Source organism: Lepus europaeus, chromosome 3 (assembly GCF_033115175.1).
Source record: "Lepus europaeus isolate LE1 chromosome 3, mLepTim1.pri, whole genome shotgun sequence".
NCBI classification, from domain to species: domain Eukaryota; kingdom Metazoa; phylum Chordata; class Mammalia; order Lagomorpha; family Leporidae; genus Lepus; species Lepus europaeus.
This window is the reverse complement of record NC_084829.1, coordinates 136831880-136853489: the sequence shown is the minus strand read 5'-3', so window position 1 is coordinate 136853489 and position 21610 is coordinate 136831880. Positions and strand designations below refer to the sequence as shown.

Genomic DNA, 21610 nt, shown 5'->3' with positions numbered 1-21610 from the left:
GGTTCTTGGATAACAGGTGAGGAGCCAGGCCAGTCAATGGTCAGTCCCTTGCTTTCTGGGATGGAGGGCCAGCAGCTCCATCTCTTGCCCCTCAGACATCGTTGGCTTCACTCGTCCCCTTTCTAGGATGAGCCATTGGCACAGGTTACCCTCTCAGTCTCCCTCACTCGTCTCTCAGTGTCTTCTACTGTGGGTACCAACCCCCAGGTGAATGTTAGCAAGTAAGAAACAGTCCCCTAAAAGGCATTCCGAAAGAATCCTGTTGAGTCTGTTTACCAGCTTGGATTTGGCTTGGATCTCCATGACCTCCGAGGACCTCTAGCTTGGGCAGTTTGAGAATTTGTAGTTGCACTGTCTTGTTTGAAGTGCATGCATCATACTTTAAATGATTATCTATTGGACAAGAAGTATAAAAGTTGTAGTCTGTAGACCCAGTAGCCATTAGGGCTCATGTTCAGGCTGCTCAGTCTGCCCTGTAAAGAAATGAGCCTTTCCTTCTGGTGTGGTGCCGCTTGCCAGGTCATGACGCGTGCCACACAGCAGCCTTTGTGCTGTGGAGAGTTGGCAGAGCTTATAAGAACCACTTTCTTGCTTTGGTGGTTTTAGTTTGTTTTTTTTTTTTTCTAAATTGGAGTCCTTTTGTTTTGTTTTGTTTTCATTTGTTACTACAATTAGATATTCAGTAGGTTCCAAAATTTGAGATCTCTTACTTGAAGACATAATGATTGTGGCTAATTAAAGCCATCAAACAGCTGAAATAAAAAGCTTTATAGAGTAGAAAGATGATTTTTAAGCAGAGACCACAACCTTTTTTTTTAAGATTTATTTTTATTTATTTGGGAGGCAGAGTTACAGAGAGGCAGAGAGAAAGAGAGGTCTTCCATCCGCTGGTTCACTCCCCAGATGGCCACAATAGCTGGAGATGCACTGATCCAAAGCCAGATGCCAGGAGCTTCCTCTGGGCCTCTCACGTGGGTGCAGGGGCCCAAGGACTTGGATCATCTTCTAGCCTGATACTGAACCTCTGATTGTTTTGCTGAGTGTACCAAAGTTCTTGCTTCATCATATCTTGTTTGTACTCTGGCATGGTATTCTTAATTTCATAGATTCAGATATAGTTGCAGGTCACAGATCGTGTACCCATGAATGTCACTAGCAGTGACATTCTAATAGTGCATCTGCACAGAAGCCCTGGCAGGGGTCAATGCCACCATCACCATCTGTTACCCCCATCTTATATCAGGGGAAGGGGCAGCAGCCATGTTCTGCCACCTTCAGCACCTCCTGGCATAACAGCCTCATGATTCCAGCTTTGAAGAAGACACCCAGGGGACCAGGAAGTGTTCTTCGTCCTTTGGCTTCTCAACTCCATTTCCTGTTTAGAGAAGATGCCAAAGAAGCAATTGGATAACAGCCCAGCCCACAGTGCTCTTGCATCAGCATTGGCAAAAGCCAAAGCTTGAACTAGTGAGGTTTGAGAGGGGAAGAGATGGCAGATGTGTCCACATGGAACTGAGCTAACCCTTCAGCATAGGATTCAGTCCTAACAGTCTGGCTCCTGCAGGTTCCTTTCCTGCTTTTGTTCATTGTCCCTGTGTCCCAGACACACAGAGTCCCCTTGGAGTTTGCTTTATAATCCTGTAGTTTTTTTCTTGGAAATGGTTGCTTTTTTAAAGTTGCTCCCAGACTGGCAGAAATAGAGCTAAAATGCAAGAGGAGTTGATATACCAAGGTAGTTAATATTCAGTGCATGCTGGGATCTCATACATCAAATGAAGATTTAGTAGAGAACTTAGAAGACGAGATGTGGAATATCTGAGGGTTGCAGCACTTACTGGAAATGATTAAAGAGAGGGAGATGGACGGACAAAGATTGACTTTCCATCCACTAGTGCACTCCCCAAGTGGTTGCAATGGCCAGGGCTGGGCCAGGCTAAAGCCAGAAGCACGGAACTCAATCTTTGTCTACAATGTGGGAGACAAGAGCCCAAGTACTTGGGCCATGTTCTGCTGTTTTCCCAGACACATTAGCAGGAAGCTAGATCAGAAGTGGAGCAACCCGAACTTGAACCTGTGTTCCAATATGAGATGCCAAGTCACAAGCAATGGCTTAATTCAGTGCGCTACAATGCCGGCCCTGACGTTACTTTTTTTAAGATAAAATAATAAATGAGTTTTCTGGACAATGGTATTATGGATCGGTCAACTTTTTGTCTTTTATGTTCTTTCTATGGAATAGGAAAGGTAATAAATGGTATCTTTTAAAGATTTCATTTATTTATTTGAAATGCAGTGTTACAGAGAATGAGAGACAGATTTTCTTTCTGCTGGCTCACTCCCCAAAGCTGGGCCAGGAAGAAGTCAGGAACTAGGAGCTTCTTCCAGGCCTTCCACATAGGTGCAGGGGCCCAAGCACTTGGACTATCTCCGGCTGCTTTCCCAGGTGCATTAGCTGAGAGCTGGATCAGAAATACAGCAGGCAGGACTTGAACCAGCGCTCACATGGGAGCTGGTGTTGCAGACATCTTGACTCACTGCACCATAATGCCAGCCCCGATAAATGTTATTTTAAAAAATAAAATTAAGCTAAGTTGGTTGACGAATTTGCTTTCATTCCCTTTTATTGGCAGATGTTCAGTTAATATCTATTCAGTGTCAGAGGTTTATTTATAGGACAGTTGATAGAGAAAGTAGTAATTTAGTTTTCCAAAAGCCAGTGTAGAAGTGACAGCTAAGAAGCAATTGTGTATAGAGCCTTGGGATCCTAAATCTTTGTGGCTCAATAATTATCAGGAGATATCCTAGAGACCGGGTTTTCTCTAGGAACCTGTCACATTCTTTTCAGAAATCCCCTGGCCTCTAAGGCATTTCCTATCACAAATGCTGTTAAAACTTTCTATGGTATCTTGCATTGATTTTTTTCTCAGGACTTTGCCCCTCTCCTGCTAATTTCAAAACTGAAGCTGACCTGCTTTACTGTGGTGAGCCAGCACCTGTTTTGCTCTCTGATTCCTGGGAAAAATTAGAAGATGTGGGATTCATGAGGCAACTGAAGGAGGTGCCGAGGCAGGGAGTAAGTACAGAAGGGCCACTATCCAAGAGATCAGAACATTAGAGTGAGATATGTTTGTCATCCAGTCACCTCCTAGTTTTGCTGCGTTGCTTTTGCCTTCTAGTTCATGCATTCTCTTCTGTTGCCTTTTATTACTTCAATCCCCACCTCCACCCCCACTGTATGTCAGATCCTCCACCCTTCCTGAACTTCACCCACCTGCGCAGCCCACTCAGCCTCACCTCCAACCATCAGCAGTGTCTGCCTGGGAGTGGCGAGCTGGCTGCCAGGGAGCAGGGGGCATAGCAGCTACAAAGGTGGACTGAGGCCAAGTTTGGGAAGACATTTGGAAGAGTTGAGGTTTGGGATGTGTTTGGTTGTTATTGGGGATTCTGTATGCATTTAGGAATTGCTTTTAATTGTGAGTATGTAATGCCCCCCAAACAGTGATTTTCACAAATGTAACCTAAGTGAACGGTTGCTGGTGGTGGTCCAACAAAGACATGAGAGCTGGATCTCTAATTCCAGGGGCCTTGCAGACATGATAACCTCCTGATTGCCAGTTGGATGTTCTGCCTTCAGCATCACATCCCTGGTTCAGGTCCCCTGAGTCTGCTTTGCCTTTAGGATCCTCCCCATATACCCACCTACCAACTTCAGCTTCCAATGTATTGGCCAGAACTGTGCCCCATGGCCAATCATGGTTCTGTTAGAAAAGCATCACGGAGTGGGCTGGCATTGCGGCATAGTGAGTAAAGCTTCTGCCTTCAATGCCAAAAGCCCAAATGGGTGCCAGTTCGTGTCCTGGCTGCTCTACTTCTGATCCAGCTCCCTGCTAGTGGCCTGGGAAAAGCAGCGGAGGATGACCCAAGTGTTTGAGCCCCTGGCACCCACATGGGAGACCTAGATGAAGCTCCTGGCACCTGGCTTCAGCCTGTCTATTGTGGCCATTTGGAGAGTGAACCAGTGGATAGATCTCTTTCTCTCCCTTCCTCTCTGCAATTCTTTCAAATAAATAGGTTTTTTTTTTAAATCAAAGAGTATTTGTTGAGTAACCAATGTGAAATGACACAGCCTTACCTGTACAAACTTGCAGTGTAAATTTCCAAGAGAGATGTGTTACATCAAGCATTTCCCAAATTGTGTTTTACTAGAAAGCTGATTCTTTGATTTGCTTCTTATGAGACTTCAGTACATCGGGTTTTTGGAAACATATATCGGGAAAATGAGATAAGATAGAATGAGGGGGCAGGCATGTGGTACAGCAGGTTATGCTGCCTCTTTGGATGCCTGCATCCCATATTGGAATGCTGGTTTGGGAACCAGCTACTCTGCTTCTGATCAGCTTTCCGGTAATGCATCCTGGAAGGCTAGAGGTGATGGCTTAAGTGATTGGGCTCCTGCCATCCAAGTAGGTGATGCAGATGGGGTTCCTGGCTCCTGGCTTCAGCCTGACCTAGCTGTTGTGGGCATGAGCCAGTAGAGTGAACCAATAGATGGAAGATGGATCAATCTCTCTCTGCCTCCCTCCCTCTCTCATTCCTTCCTCCTCCTCCCTCTCCCTCCCTCCTTCTCTCTCTCTCTCTCTCTTTCTATCACTCTGCCTTTCTTTCTTTCTTTCTTTCTTTCTTTTTTTTAAAGATTTTATTTATTTGACGGGTAGAGTTACAGTGAGAGAATCAGAGAGAAAGGTCTTCCTTTTCCGTTGGTTCACTCCCCAAATGGCCGCCACGGCCGGAACTATGCCAATCCGAAGCCAGGAGCCAGGTGCCTCCTCCCAGCCTCCCATGCAGGTGCAGGGCCCAAGCACTTGGGCCATCCTTCACTGCCTTCCCGGGCCACAGCAGAGAGCTGGACTGGAAGAGGAGCAGCTGGGACTAGAACCCAGCGCCCATATGGGATGCCAGCACTGCAGGCGAAGGATTAACCCAGTGAGACATGGAGGCAGCCCCCACTCTGCCTTTCAAGTATATGAAAATAAATAAACTTTCTTTTAAGTAATGAAATCAAATACTAAGTAGTATGGTGCATACTGTCCAACATGTAGGAAGAGCAGAAGAAACAGGATGGGCTAGGAACAGCTAGAAAAGGTTTTATGACAGAACGATTTGAACTGGATTATGGTAAATGGGATTGGATTCTGTGTTATTATTGGAGGATACATGTCATTATTTATTTATGAAAACAGAACATACAACACCAGGAATGAACCCTAATACAGACTCTGGACTTTGGGCCTTAATAATGTGCCCAGGTAGAATCATCTGTTTTGACAAATGTACCAGTCTGGTGGGGAGTGTGGGCTCAGGACCGACTAGGGGCGGGGAATGCTGTGGGAATGGGAACCCTATACTTCTGTTCAGTTTTGCTGTGAACCTAAAAGTTCTCTAACAAAGAAATCAAAGATTGAGTGTAAGTGTTTGGAGAGATCGTGAGGCTGGAATTCCAGTGAGGTTAAAAAGCAGAGGTCACAGATGAAAAATGACTGCAGCGTAGAGAGGCACAGGGAAAATGATTTGGCCCATACTTTTAACAAACTTAACTGTTCACCGCTACTCGAAATGAATTGGGATAAACAATCTTTTAGGGCTTTCCTCTCATTCTTAGTGGATTTTACAAAGTGTACATAAGAAAATGTAAAGTGGCATTCTCCACACAAGAATGATTAATCATTGATACTTTTCAGCAGTATATATGTGTATTTATTTTACTAATTAAACTTAGTCAATCAACAGATACTCTTAGGGTTAAAGTTACATTCATGTTTCTTTTTAAAACTAAGTCTACAGTTTGTTTGGCATTGTTTCTAAGAACTGTACATTTTCTGCTATGATAATTTTATTTTGCAGGTAAGAGTAAAAAGATTTTCTGTAGTGTGCCATTGATAAACATAAAGTCCTAGCATTTAGCCACTTTAGTTCTCTTTAAATAAATCATTATCTGGTTAAAGTCAAAACAACCTTTTTCACTTGGTTCCTTTAATTAAGCAAACTATAATCAAGTTGAGCTGTAATTATTTGCCTTTTCCAAGTTTTTAAATAGTTTCTTCTAATTACACGTTGAGTTTAATTGAATTGTGTCTAATTTTATAAACGCCATACCCAACTGTTGAAATTTAGATGGATGCCCACAAACTCTGAATTACTGTCTCTCAGCATAACTGGAAAACTAACATGGTTAGACTTCCTCAGCTTTGTACTTTCCTGTGTGCTTTGCTTGGTCACAACCAGCACTCACGTTGTGGAGCAGAGACGATCTGTATAGCAGCTGGTGCTGGCACTGGTGACAGGCCAGTCACCAGGTGGAGGAAGCGGCTTACCTTTAATCTGGTTTACACTAACACAGGTGGAAAATGCAACATTTTCTGTTTGTAGTGCTGCCCTCTGGCTGAAGAAAGGATTTTGTTTTTCTTCCATCCATCCATTCATCCATCCATCCATACATTGATTTGTTAAGAAGCGTTTTTGGTGAATTGACAGTGCATAACATTAATTCCCCTCAGAAAGAGTTTGTTAAGTGAATCAAGAGGCCACTGTTAGTAGTGGGTGATTCCACATGGCTCCCACACAATAGATGGCACTTGGGCTTTTCTGGAATATGCTTTCCCCATGGTCAACGTAGTGGTTGTGTCTTTGGCTAGTTAACAGGTTATCAGAACAGCCTTACTAAATTGCTATGGAGAATGGTCGAGGGTGGCAGAGCTTTCAAAGCCAAAGTGCTTGTGTGGTGCTGTCAGCAGAGACTGTGATGCTTACACATTCCCCCCATCTTCCCCACCTTGTGCAGTGGTGTGGCGTGGCGTGGCCTGGCGTGGCGTGGCGTGGCGTGAGAGTGGCACCATCATTCCTGAGATGCTGACTAATGATCCTTAGCAGACCTATTACGTGGCTGTAAAGCCATTTAATTTTGAATCCTACTGACCAATGGTAAAACCATCCTAGAATAACGTGAACTGTTTTCTTTCTTATCTGACATGGGGTGAAGGTGAACTTGATCTGACCGCTTTTTTGGTTCCCTTTTCTCTAGAATCTTAGCAGCTATAGAAGTGTCACAAAATGTATTTTCTGTTGACCATCTTATTGATGCTTTTTCTTTCTGGCCTCTTGTCATGGTTTGCCTGAGAGCACACAATCTCCCCTCCATCCCTCGCTTGCTTCCATCTTTAAGCATTCATTCACTGTCACGTTTGTGCCAGGTAACACATTAATCTCTAGGGACACCGTGACTATGAGGATGGAAGGTGTGGGCCCATGCTTCAAGTTGCATTGGTGAAGTGAAAATTATCAACCTGCACCTGGCCCACTGTCAACTAAAGCCCCTCTTCCGTTTACTTGGAGACTGTTTATTTAAGCTGAAAATACGATGACGGGTTAGATATCAGCTCCTTGGAAGCAAGCAAGCAGCCTGCTCCTTATCCCTTGGGAATCTTTTGGTAACTTGTTCTGATTGAATTATCTCTTGCTGTTACTTGCATGGCATGTATCACCCTCCTGTCATGTGTAAATTAGCAGAGTCATTTAAGAAGTTAGGATTATGACAATATTTTCATCATCTTGTGAATAGTCTTTGACATTTAAGCGCAACTGCCTCAGCTTCTTTTTGGAAGTTGGTTTATTATAGATTCTTACTGACACCCGTGTGTCCCATTTCTCATGACATAGCATCATTTTTGAAAACAAGGAGTGATGCCTATGGTAGTTCTGTCCCTGTGTCACATCACTATACATAGTGTTGAATTGTGCTTAAAAAAAAAAATTTTGTGTCTTGGTTTTGGGTTTATAGATTGAAAATAATACCCAGTAATTTTTTTATTCCAGAAAGGCACTTTCATGTGGTTCAGCCTCTGGTTCTCTGTCCTCTGTGACCCTGTCCTGGAGAGGCACTGATGCACAACTCAGAATTGAGTTCTGAACTTTCACAGCACATGATCCATATGTTATTAAAAACAAAGGCTGAGGCTGGCGCCGCGGCTCACTAGGCTAATCCTCCGCCTGCGGCGCCAGCACACCAGGTTCTAGTCCCAGTCGGGGCACCAGATTCTGTCCTGGTTGCCCCTTTTCCAGGCCAGCTCTCTGCTGTGGTCCGCGAGTGCAGTGGAGGATGGCCCAAGTCCTTGGGCCCTGTACCCGCATGGGAGACCAGGAGAAGCAAATGGCTCCTGCCTACGGATCAGCACAGCGCGCCGGCCACGGCAACCATTGGAGGGTGAACCAATGGTAAAGGAAGACCTTTCTCTCTGTCTCACTGTCCACTCTGCCTGTCAAAAAATAAAAATAAAAAAAATTTTAAAAAATCAAAGGCTGAAATACATTAGTCTCGCAGATGTCTAGTCCACATTCATTCAGTGAGATTCACATGCAGGGTGGTCTACGGCGGCGGTTGAAGTAGATGAGAGCAAGTGTTTTGACTGAGTTACCGGGTCATTCATTGGGCCAGTGGTTTTGACCATGTGGGGGAAAAAGCTATGGACTTTGTGGGAAGTCCTGGCAAAGAATGCAGCATCCGGTAGACGGTGAGGCTATCGAGGTGCGGCCCTATGTGGTGCTTACTGAGCTGCCGGGGTTATGCTTGGCACAGGCTCCCAGCATCCACAGCGCGTCACAGAGACAGAGCCCCCAACCATAGGATGCTTGTCTGTAGACTAACACTCTCACAAAGCTGTCAAGCAGCAAGAGGAGTAAAAGATTCCTTAAGTCTGGCAAAGACTCACTGAACATGTTCAGATTAGAACCCAGGTCTGTCTGTGTCTTTTGCTCTTACCATGATATAGTGTTAACCAAGAAGTTGTTGAAGAAACATGGACCGCTACAGTGGTAGAAGAGAAAGACAAATATGAGAGCAGGAATATAGCCTGAAAACTTTAGAAATATGTCCAACCTAGTGATTAAAATTAACAGTACTTAATCTTGAACTAAGCAAACTGACAATTTTTATTTTATTAAACATTCTAACAGCTGTACATGAACACAGAAAAATTTTGTACTGGCTTTTGAATTTTTCTTGTGATGAGAATGATTCAAGGTGTTCTGGGATAGAAATGAATTCCCAACATCTAGATTATAGTAAAATGGGCAGACTAACCTCTGGTGTCTGACTGGAACGGATCCAACTAAAGTCAGATGTAAATAAATCAGCACTGAAGTAACTAGACGTCTGATTTTACTTGAGATTTCTTGTTTTACATTTAGATTTCAGCACAGGAAAGCAAACAACAGTGTTATAAGAAAACCTTTTAATCAGGGCTTAGAAAGCCACTTGTACTGAACATACGTTGTATTCCTTTTCATCTCCGTTGTGGCCCATGATTGCAGTAACATCCCATTACAGCTGATGTCTTTGGGCAGGACCTGGGGTTCAGAAGGAACCTAGTCACTACAGAAAGATTAAATGGTGTTGAATACTCCTAAAAAAGAAAGGAAGTATATTCTAAACCAGTGCTGCTAATTAACTTCCAGTTAACTAAAAATAACCAATATGGCCAGTGTTGTGGCACAGCAGGTTAAGCTGCCAGTTGTGACACTGGCATCCCATGTGAACTCCAGTTCCAGTCCCAGCTGCTATACTACTGATCCAGTCCCTGCTAATTCACCTGGGAAGGCAGCAGAAGATAGCCCAAGTGACGAATGAGTCCCTGCCACCCATGTTGGAGAACTGGATGGAATTCCTGGCTACTGGCTTCAGCCTGGCCCAGCTGCAACCATTGCGGCCATTTGGGGAGTGAACCAGCAAATGGAAGAACTCTTTCTCTTGTGCTTCAATCTCTCTCTCTCTCTCTCTCTCTCTCTCTCTCTCTCTCTCTCTCTCTGTAACTCTGCATTTCAAATAAATAAATAAATCTTCTTTAAAAAATAGAAATAGGAGATTCCTAAATAATTTAGCTAATTAAGACTTTACTTGATATGTGCTGGAGTTGGCTGTAAAACAAGAAGAAAATTATAATCAGATCACTCCAAATCTTGGTGGCACTCTGCTTCTTTCTTTATCTTTCTTAAGCATTAACTTCTTGACAAGGTTTTTTTTTTAAAAAAAAAAAAAAAATTAACCTGCAGAATACAGGGAAAGCTTGTTCTGTCGTAACACGCAACAGACATTCCAACCACACTTAGTGTTTGGTCTTCCAGGCTTGTCTCTCCAGTTGTAGGCCATTGGTAGGCCAAGGCTAACTGGTGTGGGAGTCACCTACACACGGGCTGGCAAGTGGGCTGAGAGTTCTTGGGACTGTATTACAGACAGCCACATCCTGCTGTCTTCTGGGACCAGTACATACACACAGTGTGACCCTTTCCCCACTGCACATGGCCTGGTAGGTGGCCCTCAAGGGGGAAAAGTCCTAGGAGGAACCACTGCTTGAGGTCTTTTATTGCTTAATTTTTAAATATATATCCACTAATTCACTCCCCAAATATCCACAACAGTCCCTCACTGGAGCCAAAGCCAGGAGCCAGATCTCTCACAGGGAACCTGACTACTTGAGGAACCTCAATACTTGAGCCATCCCCACTGCCTTGCAGGGTCTGCATTAGCAAGAAACTGGAATCAGGAGCCAGAGGCAGGCAATGAACCCAGAAGTTTTGATATGGGATGCAGGTGTCTTAGCCACTAGACCAAATGCCTGGCCCTGTTTAATTTTTTATTTGCTCTCTGCTCATTCTCTACTGTATCTTTACAGAACTTTCTCTGCAAATAAGGCAGAGAGAGCCAAGGAGATAAAACCTGAACCAATCAGAGTTTTTATTTGAAGCTGTCATTTAAAGCAAACCAGTTGTTTGAATCTGAGCAATATTAAAACAATAGTTTTAAGGTATTATTTAATCTGATTTTTGATGCTGACAAGTATTTGCAATTGAAATATAATTGCAGTGTAATGTAGTGAGGCAATATATGCCCCATTCAGAGGGCAAAAGTTGGGTCTTTATTTGACACTTATAAATTTAGCGATATTTCTCCTTTTTATAATTTTATTATATTCTTTGAAAGGCAGAAACAGAGAGCTGTCATCTGCCTCCCAAAGTGCACATTAGCAGGAAGCTGGATCAGAAGAAGAGCCAGAACTTGAACCAGGCACTCCAGTATTGCATGTTGGCTGACCCAAGTGGTGACTTAACTGCAGTCCCAAATACCTATCTCAATAATGTTTAAAATACATCTTGGGAACCATTTTTAAAATTCGTCTTCTTAATTGGGCATAATTGTTACCACATCCTCTTAAGTTTGAACAACTTCAGCAGATCCCTGTTTTCTAGATAATATCCAATTCCATCAGTCAAAGGGCAGAGGAGGTCCTAAATATGTAATACATCAGTGGGTAAGGAGGAGTGATGGGGGGTGGGGATGCTGTTTTTAAATAGATCCGAGGAGAGTTCTAATGTCACATTTGAACAGAAACCCAGAGAAGGCAAAGGAAGCAGCCACATTGGTATCTGGAAGGCGAATATTTCGTGCTAACACTGCACGATGGACTGCAGATAAGTTGGTCAGTACAACTGGAGCAGAACTATATTAACAGAGAAAGTGGTACCAAGGTAAAGGCAAAACCACCTGGTAGTTTCTAGGCCACGACAGAGATGTTGGGTTTTACTCAGGGTGGGATGGAAGGTGTCGGAGAATTTTGGAAGAGTCATGATGTGTCTGACCTGTTTTAGTGGGATCAGTCTGGCTGCTAAGGTGAGAGTAGACTGAAGGATCGGGGGCAGCATCCTGTAGACTAATTAAGAGGACATTGAGGTTACACAGAGAGCTGCTGTTTGGAAAGGTAGGCATGGGGTGGTAGGATGATTAAGGTAAAGCTGGAAGAATTCGCTAATGGATTGAGTTAGGCAGTTTAGGCAGAAAGACAAGGAGGACTGCAGGTGTCAGACTGGATCAGCTGGCAAGATGGAATAGCCTTCACTGATTGGGAAGACTGGGGCTTGGAGACAGAGAAAATCAAGGGCTTGGTTTTTGATGTGATTTCTATCTTGAGACTGTAACAGTCATCCTTTGCAACTATTTTAAGTAAAGCAATACTCGTGGAAACTGGTTATACCTGGTCCTGGAGGGCCCTGTACTTTTGTATAACCAAAGAAGTCCTATTCATTTCTGCCACCTCATCCCTTTCCTAGAACACATTTCCCTTCGCCTCTTTAAATTTTTACCAGTTTTTCAAAATCCTGGTGAATTACATCTCCCAATTCCCATTTGGTGACATACGTGGCTGTGTTCTTGAGATGTTTTAGTTCCTGATGCTTGAGATTTGTGGAAGTTAAGATCAAAGTCCTCGGGTTCCAGTTGTGCTTCCATGTGGTTACTTTATGTGTACACTAGGACAGCCGGGATTCATGTTCTTGGTTGACCCCTGAAGTAACACCTGAACATGCCCTAGCTATACAGGATTGGCCACTCAGTCTGGGGCCATTGATGTTTGGAATGTGTCCCTGAGAGCCAGAGCTATCACCACTTTGTCTGTTCCATTTTGTGAGTCTAGTGTCACGCCTGTTCAAGGGCTAACAGTAAAAGTTGACTGGGTAGATGTTTCTGAATTAATTTGAAGAAATAAATACATCTTTTCTCTTTTGTCTCATTTGCACAGCGCCTGACAGCAATAAAGTGCAAGATAAGAAAATTGCCCCGAACCGTTCCTCCTCTGTGGTTACAGGACAAAGCAGCAGCCACTCAGGAAACAAACCAGGTATGATGCGCTGCATTTACTGTGGGATAGTCAAGTTCTCCCAAAAGCCCACAGCTCTCCTGGGATTTAGGAGCACTTGGTTCTAGTTCTGCCATGAAACACACACACACTCGTTACTTTCTTGTACTAGTTTGAGCCTGAAAGCCTCTCAAATCCTCGGCGTTTTCCTCTCTTTAACACAGAGATGCCAACACCTGGCCTGCTTACTTCTCAGACTCATTTTGACAATCAGTGAAATGCTATAGGGCAGATATATTTTCATTACACAGAGGTAATAATTTCTCTACTCCGCGTAAAATGGTAGATGAGATAGAATTTTTTGATATCTGTATGCCCACCATTATTGTGTATCCCTTTTGTGACTTTTTCAAAAATCACTTGAAGAAGTCTTTACACATGGCAAAGCTCATAGAGAATTATGTTTTTGTTCCCTGTTCCCTGCGCTGGCTATACACCTACGCAGTGACTTCATTTAATAGACTGTGACTCACGGTCTGTTCTACTCAGCAATACAAAGCAGCAAACAGTCTGTAAGTGCAGTGAAAACAATCGAAGAGACAGCACAGTTACTTCCTGATATCATACAACCACGGTGTGTTCCTGGAGAGGGATGAATGTTCCAGGTGGTGATGAGAGATGGGCAAAGGATGGTGCAGCAAACTAAATACCCCATGAGGTTCCTGGAAGCCCTGTTCATGCTTAGTCCTAAGGCCAGAGTCACTCAAGAACAGTGTGTCTGTGAGAATAAAGATGGGAATCATTGGATCTGGCTTCAAAGAAACCATTCTCCATTTTACTTCGTTTTGTGATTTTTTTTCCTCTAATGTCAAAAAGATCTTGAACAGATAAATCTGCCTTCTCATTTAGAAGAACGACAGTAACAAATATTGTTGTGAGTATTGCCTGAGTAGCTTTTTGGTGGAAAATGTACAGTTTGGGCAGAAATTTAATTAGCAGTCTGAGATTTCCCCATTAGCTTGCCTTATTCATTCATTCATTCATTCATTCACTCATCCATCAATCCGCCCATCTGTCCACCCACCTCCCACCACCATCTAATTATTCCTGAGTTGTTCTTCTAGGCCTGGGAGTGTGAGAGGTGCTGCAGAGGCAAACAACGTGGCCTGTGCTCATGGAGTGTCTTCTAGTGGATTTTCTCTGTGGGAGTAGAAGTTCTTTACTGTGAAAACCCCATTTGCCTTTCTTTGAGAATATAACACAGCTAAATTCTTTGTACTTTTTTTTTCTCTCATTCTTCTTATTCACCATTAGATCTTTTTTTCCATTCTTTACTGTGCAGTTCTTACCTTTCTGTCCTGATAACTGCTTGGTTCATCTAATTTTAGCATCATGAAGATACTAGGGATGTATTGTTCAGAGACATATCCCTAACCTACAGTTGACAGCACTGTAGAATATACCAGTGTATGAATTGGTCATCCTGACACAGAATAGCAGTGCGAGTGTGGTCACCCCAGTTGACCATCTCCTTTTAGAGCCATTTGATTTATGTTGCTCAAATCAATTCAGATGAGAAGACATCTCATTTCTGATTATGCCTCTTGAGCATCCCTTTACTTGCTTGTGTATACTATGCAGATAAAGAGGTTATATGGAGGAACAGGCATTTAGCCTTGCAGTTAAGTCCCCCGCATCCCACAGCGAAATACCTGGGTTCAGTTCCTGGCTCCAGCTCCTTACTCCATCTTCTTTCCCATGCAGACTAGAAGCAACATTGATGATGCAAGTAAATGGGTTCCTGTCACCCATGTAGGAAACCTGGGTTCAATTTTCAGCTCCTAGTTCTGGTCCTAACATAGCTTTCCCTGGCTGTTGGAGATATTTGGGGAGCAAACCAATAGGACCAGTGGATGAGAGCATTTCTCTCTCTCTCTCTCTCTCTCTCTCTCTCTCTCTCTCTCATACTTAATTTCTAAAAAGTTTTGGAGGGCTTGAGTAAAACCTTTTGATTTTATGGGACATGAATCTTGGAATGATGTCTAAAGCACTTTATTGATTTCCATTGCCTAGAACTTAAAAAGGACAAAAGCCCATGCTGTATTTGGGATGCTTGCGTCCTCTCCCAACACCAGATAGGCAGCATGACCAAGAGCTTCCTCAGAGTGCTTTTTTGCCCAGTACATTCTAGCTGCATTTCCAGTCCTCCTTTGTATCCAGTTGCATGGAACTCACTAGATGACTCCAGAAGATTTCTGCCTTAGAAAGCAGCTGTCACACTCGGACCTGCTTGGGAAGCCCATTTTGGAGCATCATAGGAAGGGGCACACTCTCTCCACTGACTTCTAGGAAGACAGTCACTCCCAGCTGTGAATACTTGAATGTCAACCATGTCTGCTAGTCCTGAAGAAGTGAGAGATGGTTCTTCAGAGCTGCTTCCAAATGTTTGCCTAATGAGAAGAAAAAAATTTTTTTTCTCATTGACCTGAGTAAAATAGAGACTCAAATTCATTAAAAATAGAAAAAAACTTTCTTGGGGCAGGCATTTGGTGCAGCAGTGGAGGCACCACTCGGGATGCCCATTTCAAGTCCACACTCCAGGGGAGGGAGGGGATCTTCCATCCGCTGATTCACTCAAATGGCCACCATGGCCAGGGCTGGGCTAGGCAGAAGCCAGGAGCTTGCAACTCCATCCGGGTCTGTCATAGGGGTGACAGGGGACCAAGTACTTGGGACATCTTCCCCTGATTTCTCAGGCTCATTAGCAGGGAGTTGGAATTGAAGTAGAATAATCAGCCACACAATGATACTGGCCCCCAGGCTCCACTTCTGATGACTGCTTCTTGTGAATGCACCCTCTGGAAGGCAGCAGGTGATGACTCAGGTCCTGGGTCCCTGCCATCCATGTGGGAGACCTGGGTCGAGTTCCTGGCTCCTGACTTCAGCCTGGCCCAGCCCTGCCTGGCTGTTGTGAACTTTAAGGGTATAAGCCAGTGAACTGATATTGATTGATAAGATTGATATTCTCTGTCTCTCTGCCTCTCTCTCTTTGTTCTTTCTCTCATTTGAATTAATAAAAATAAATTAATTTATTTAGAAAGCTAATCAGGAGCCTTTCAATTTGGGGGGAAAAAAAAGCAACCTCTTGGTCGGCGCCGTGGCTTAACAGGCTAATCCTCCACCTTGCAGCGCTGGCACACCGGGTTCTAGTCCCGGTCAGGGTGCCGGATTCTATCCCGGTTGCCCCTTTTCTAGGCCAGCTCTCTGCTATGGCCCAGGAGTGCAGTGGAGGATGGCCCAAATCTTTGGGCCCTGCACCCGCATGGGAGACCAGGAGAAGCACCTGGCTCCTGGCTTCGGATCAGCGCGATGCGCCGGCCGCAGCGGCCATTGGAGGGTGAACCAACGGCAAAAAGGAAGACCTTTCTCTCTGTCTCTCTCTCTCTCTCACTATCCACTCTGCCTGTCAAAAAATTAAAAAAAAAAAAAAAAAAAAAAAAAAAAGCAACCTCTTAATTCCTGTCCCTTTACTACTTCCCACCACAAGTCTTTGAAAGAACCTCTAAGTCTTCATTCTGCCTTATTGCTTATCAGTAGTTCCCCTCACAGAGAAATGCATGCCTGGGAGCTTCCAGTCCTTCCCTGACTATACCATCCTGCTGTTCTAACGACTGTCAGTGCCACAAGTCTACACAAAGGACACAAGTATTGCATTAGAGATCTGGTTTTAAGTCCTAGTCTAACACTTAACTCTACCACCTTCATTGGTCATTATTTATTTCTCTTAGTTTTCTCACGTGAAAAATGGTCATGACAACTCAGCATTGAGTGAATAATTCCTTAGCTAACTCATGGAATTATCAGGAAGAATAAAATGATAATGGTTGTGAAAGAGCTTTGTAAAATGCAAAGCACTCATAGAAGTTATCTATCATATACACAGTAGTTGTTAAATATGAATCCGGATGGACTGGCTCTGAAAAAGCCTTGTGCACGGGAGTTGATTTTCCTGATCACCAGGAGTGTTCTCTAGTAGTAGAGTGACCAGACTTTCGGGTTTGTGCAGGACAGTTCAGGGTTGTGAACGGCATTGCACACGGAATATCACTGGCATTCTCTCTCACTCTTTAAAGTGCCCAGTTTGGATGATCACCCTACATGTTATCATCATAGATTTAGGTTGAATGCAGAGAGCAACTGCAAGCTTATTTACACCAAGAACCTGTTGCTTTTGAATCTTTTTTTTTTTTTTGCCACTGAGAGAATCAGCAGCTTTATTTTATTCTGATAATGTTAGATCCAGTGGGAAACCATGTGGATGTAATGGCATTTTCTAAACCTTGATTTTGTTCCAGGAGGGAAAAAATGTGGGATGGAAATGAAAAGGAAGGCAGCAAATTATAAAAAATTATCTATTTACTTAGAATTATTCAGTTGTATTTTTTTGCCTTTTTGAAGATCAATTTTTATAAATTTTTACTTATTAAACCTAAGAAACAAACTTTAATTATTTGAGAGAGAAAGAGAGACATGCCTGCAACACCCAGGGCTGGACCAGGCCAAAACTAGGAGCCAGTAATTCACTCTGTATACTGGTGACTGTAACCCAAGTACTTGACCTGTTAGCTCCCAGGGTGTGCCATAGTAGGAAGACGGAATCAGAAGCAGAGCCAGGGGCTCAGCGCTGTGGCATAGTAAGTAAAGCCGGTAGCAGCACCAACATCCCATATGGGTATCAGTTCAAGTCCCAGCCACTCCACTTCCAATCCTGCTCTTTGCTAATACACCTGGGAAAGCAGTGAAAAATAGCCCTAATCTTTGAGCCCTTGCACCCATGTGGGAAATTGGGAAGAAGCTCCTGGTCCCTGGCTTTGGATCAGCCCAACTCCAGCCATTGCAGCCATTTGGGGAATGAACCAGTGAATGGAAAATTCTCTCTGTGTCTCTGCCTCTCTCTCTCTCTCTGTCTCTGTAGCTCTGCCTTTCAAATAAATAAATAAAACCCAGGCACTGCAGTTTGGGATGTAGGTATCGCAAGAGGCATCCTACCTGCTAGACAGACGCTCAGCTTGGTGTTGCATGGATTCATTCCCTCCTCCAAAGGAGAACCATGGGAACTGTTGCAGCTCCAAGCATTTGCAGTGATTAATTGCTCTATTTGGGCAGCACTGTGTACAACCTTGTTTCTTATGTATTACATTACCAGACAGAATGCAATTTGTTTATGTGAAGAGCATAATTTTCACATGAAATGATAGTGCAAGGATGGGATGAGGGACTATGTCACCTCTTGCACTGCCATTCTGACTATTCAAGTAAAAGGCACTTAAAATTGAAATATTTTATTGCACAATTGGGAATTGCTTCATTACTTTAGAAGCACCAGTTATGATTATGACTTGGGGCTGCCAAGGTTGATGTGAGTGAGAGAATGGGTGTGCACCATGTGTAATTAAGTCTTCTTTTTAATATTTTGCATGAAATTGGGCATGTAACTTGAAAGTAAGCTAGAAATGTAACATAATTCATATTGTTGACGTATTATCTATTAACAGAATTTGTCCATGTAAAGAGTAAACTATTTTGGACAGCGCCGCGGCTCAATAGGCTAATCCTCCGCCTGCGGGTTCTAGTACCGGTCGGGGCACCGGATTCTGTTCTGGTCGCCTCTCTTCCTATCCAGCTCTCTGTGTGGCCCAGGAGTACAGTGGAGGATGGCCCAAGTGCTTGGGCCCTGCACCTGCATGGGAGACCAGGAGAAGCACCTGGCTCCTGGCTTCAGATCAGCACGGTGCGCTGGCCGCAGCATGCCAGCTGCAGCGGCCATTGGGAGGTGAACCAACGGCAAAGGAAGACCTTTCTCTCTCTCTCTCTCTGTCTCTCTCTCTCACTGTCCACTCTGCCTGTCAAAAAAAAAAAAAAAAAGTAAACTATTTTATACATTTTTGATAATGTGCTTTCAAACTTTTAGATAAAGTTGATTTTCAACTTTTATAATCAAATGTAAGTTTTTAATGGGTATGTTATTTAAGGAGTATTATTTTAAGTGGTAAGTCATCAGTAAACATCTTCCTTCTAGCTTCTTCTTGACTGTTTTTGGCTCAGTGTTGCATTTGCATGCACTGTTTCTCTCCAACATTTGATTTTGCAGTGGCCATCATTTCCCTATACCAAAAACAAATAACAGTAATGCCCTCCCGCCTCCCGACCCCCAACCCCCGGTGGATGGCCCTTAACAAATTGCCACATGCCCATTTTCCTATTTCACAGTTGAGCTTATTGGAACCAGGGGCTGTAATTTTCTACAGTAAAAAATATTTGGAACTTCATAGATGGTTAGGAACTCTGAAAAATAGCTATTGTAAAATGTGAGTTAGTGAGGCATCCATTTTACCAGTTCTTAAAAACCATACCTAAAAGCAAAGGAGAAGGTAATACACCATTACCTGTTCTTGACTGGGATCCACACTGCCTGGCTCCTAGTGGACTTTGAAAGAGCATTGATTTCCCTTTAACTGTATAAATCCTGTTAAGTTTAAGAATCATGTGAGATGTAGGGCCTTTAAATCTGCTGATGAAACACAACTATGTTGTCAGTAGCATGTTATTGTCGCAGACTCTTGTTTTCTACGCAAGATGCTAAAAATAGGATGTCATTTTAGTAAAAGGAAAACTAAGCCTGATCATTATCATTTTGTTTCTATATGGCTTGTGACTGCAGTTGTGTGCTGGACACATGCACTCATGGCAACTCAGAATATCATCCCAAATCCTCCCAGGACCAACAACCCCCAGCCACGTGTCCCTAGCCACATCATTTGAGCATATTAGGTACTTGTGGCTTCTGGGCCTTTGCACTTGGCTTCTTTGGAATATATGCACAACTAGCTCTCTCCCTTCTATCTGGTATTTACATATCAATGTTACTATCACAGGAGACCCTTGAGACCCTCTGAAAACCCTGAACTGCTTTATCTCAGTCTAGCACTCTATGTATTTTCTGTCCCCCTCTTTTCCTTGTTTTTTTTTTTTTTTAAGATTTTATTTTATTTTTTGATAGGTAGAGTTACAGATAGTGAGAGAGAGAGAGACAGAAAGGTCTTCCTTCCGATGGTTCACCCCCCAAATGGCTGCAGCGGCCAGAGCTGCGCCAATCCGAAGCCAGGAGCCAGGAGCTTCTTCCTGGTCTCTCACACGGGTGCAGGGGCCCAAGCAGCACCCAGGCCGTCCTCCACTACTATCCTGTGTCACAGCAGAGAGCTGGACTGGAAGAGGAACAACCGGGACCAGAACCGGCGCCCATATGGGATGCTGGCACCTCAGGCGGAGGATTAACCAAGTGAGCCATGGCGCCAGGCTCCCTCTCCCCCACTTCAACCTATAGATTTTATTTCTCCATTCCATTTTTCCACAAGTAGAATGTGGACTGTATGAGGGCCCAGGTTTTAGCTGATGGCCTCTTTTCAGTGTACAGGACATTGGGTGTTTAGAATGTCCTGGAGGGACAAACTGATTTCACTGGGCCTTACGTGCCAAGCGTGATACTAATAGCACTCATCATTGTGATTATGATGTAAGATAGGTTCTGTTTTATATTCACTTTACAGGTAAGAAATGCAAACTTACATCATAGCTTGAGATGTAGGCAGGCGAGTGACTTGGCCAAATTCACATAACAAGTGAGTGACAGAACAGAAACCAAAGTTCATGCCTCCATCGCCAGGCTCCTCATCTCCCACTGCTAAACAGCCGCTCAGCACTAATTCACTTCCTTAGGATTCCATGTGTTAGCGAGAAACAGGCTTAGTAAAGCATAAAAACAACAGTAATTCAATAGCTTAGGAACATAAAAGATCTTTTATGTTGTTCGATACAAGTACCCCCATGGACACCATTATGTTATGTGTGTCTGTAATGCTTTTAAATAGAAAAATGCTTGGAAATTCTCAGGTTGTAGTAACACAGTTATCATTGTGACTGGAGTCACATGTACTTGTTGTTGTAGGACATGCAGTAATATTTCATTCATCACACTTATTGGACAAAAGGACATTTATCCATGCATAGCTGTTTTTTTCTTCTAATCTTACTCGTGTTCTTCATCTCCTTTTCAGACCCCCCACCAGTGCTTCGGGTTGATGACCGGCAGCGGCTGGCCCGGGAGCGTCGCGAGGAACGGGACAAGCAGCTAGGTACCCCAAGCGCTCGTTTGATCATTCAGGGTCGCTCTTACTGAAATGTGGCTTTTCTGCCTTGAGGACCAAAGGGGTGGCATTGTAGTGACGGCGCTGTCCTGCATATCTTTATGAATTAAGCAGATGACTCGTGAAGTAGAGTTTAGAAGGTCTTAGAAATGTTGAGCTAAGTTTGAAGCATTCACCAGGTCCAGCCCCTGGAGGAGGATCGTTTTGACAGTTTGTTTTGTAGTCACAGTTGCCTGTGGCACTGGAGAGAATATGCATATCTGAGCAAAGGGATGCTGCAGCTTACGTGTAAAGACAGCAAGCACGAGTTTCTCTACGTGAGCAGTCATAAATCTGCACATTGCCAGGGCACTTACTGCCTTCCACATTAAAACACTGCTACAGTTGAGTTGGTGGACAGATGCTTGCCTCGTGCTGCCAGGAAAAACGAGAGACCCATTACCCTAGTGTCTGATTTTTCTCTTGTTACCTGAAGCCCAGGGAAAAGCTTAGCAGCTCCAGCGTTTGCCCGTATTCTCCAGGAAAGCTGAGTCATCGCACTAACTACCAGGAAGCAGAGACCAGAACACGCAGAGGTTGAACAGTCACCGCCTTCTAGAACAGCAGGCAAGGAGGCTGGTGCCAGCTCCTCCTCTGCTTTCATGTGCAGTCCATTTATGCAAAGTTGCTAACACGAGATCCTCTCTTTATGTGCTTGGAAAAGATAAAATGCTTGCTCAGCATGCCTCC

The 21610-nt window shown here is 43.8% G+C and overlaps 1 protein-coding gene across 2 annotated transcripts in view; it reads left to right on the top strand.

The window, feature by feature from the left end:
* Nucleotides 1-21610, top strand: part of MAP7 (microtubule associated protein 7) — a 197004-nt gene that overhangs the window by 103956 nt on the left and 71438 nt on the right. For both annotated transcript variants that reach the window (XM_062186817.1, XM_062186816.1), the window contains exons 2-3: nt 12621-12719; nt 20792-20869. In XM_062186817.1, coding sequence (XP_062042801.1) covers nt 12621-12719; nt 20792-20869 — 177 coding nt within the window. The remainder of the gene's footprint in view (nt 1-12620; nt 12720-20791; nt 20870-21610) is intronic.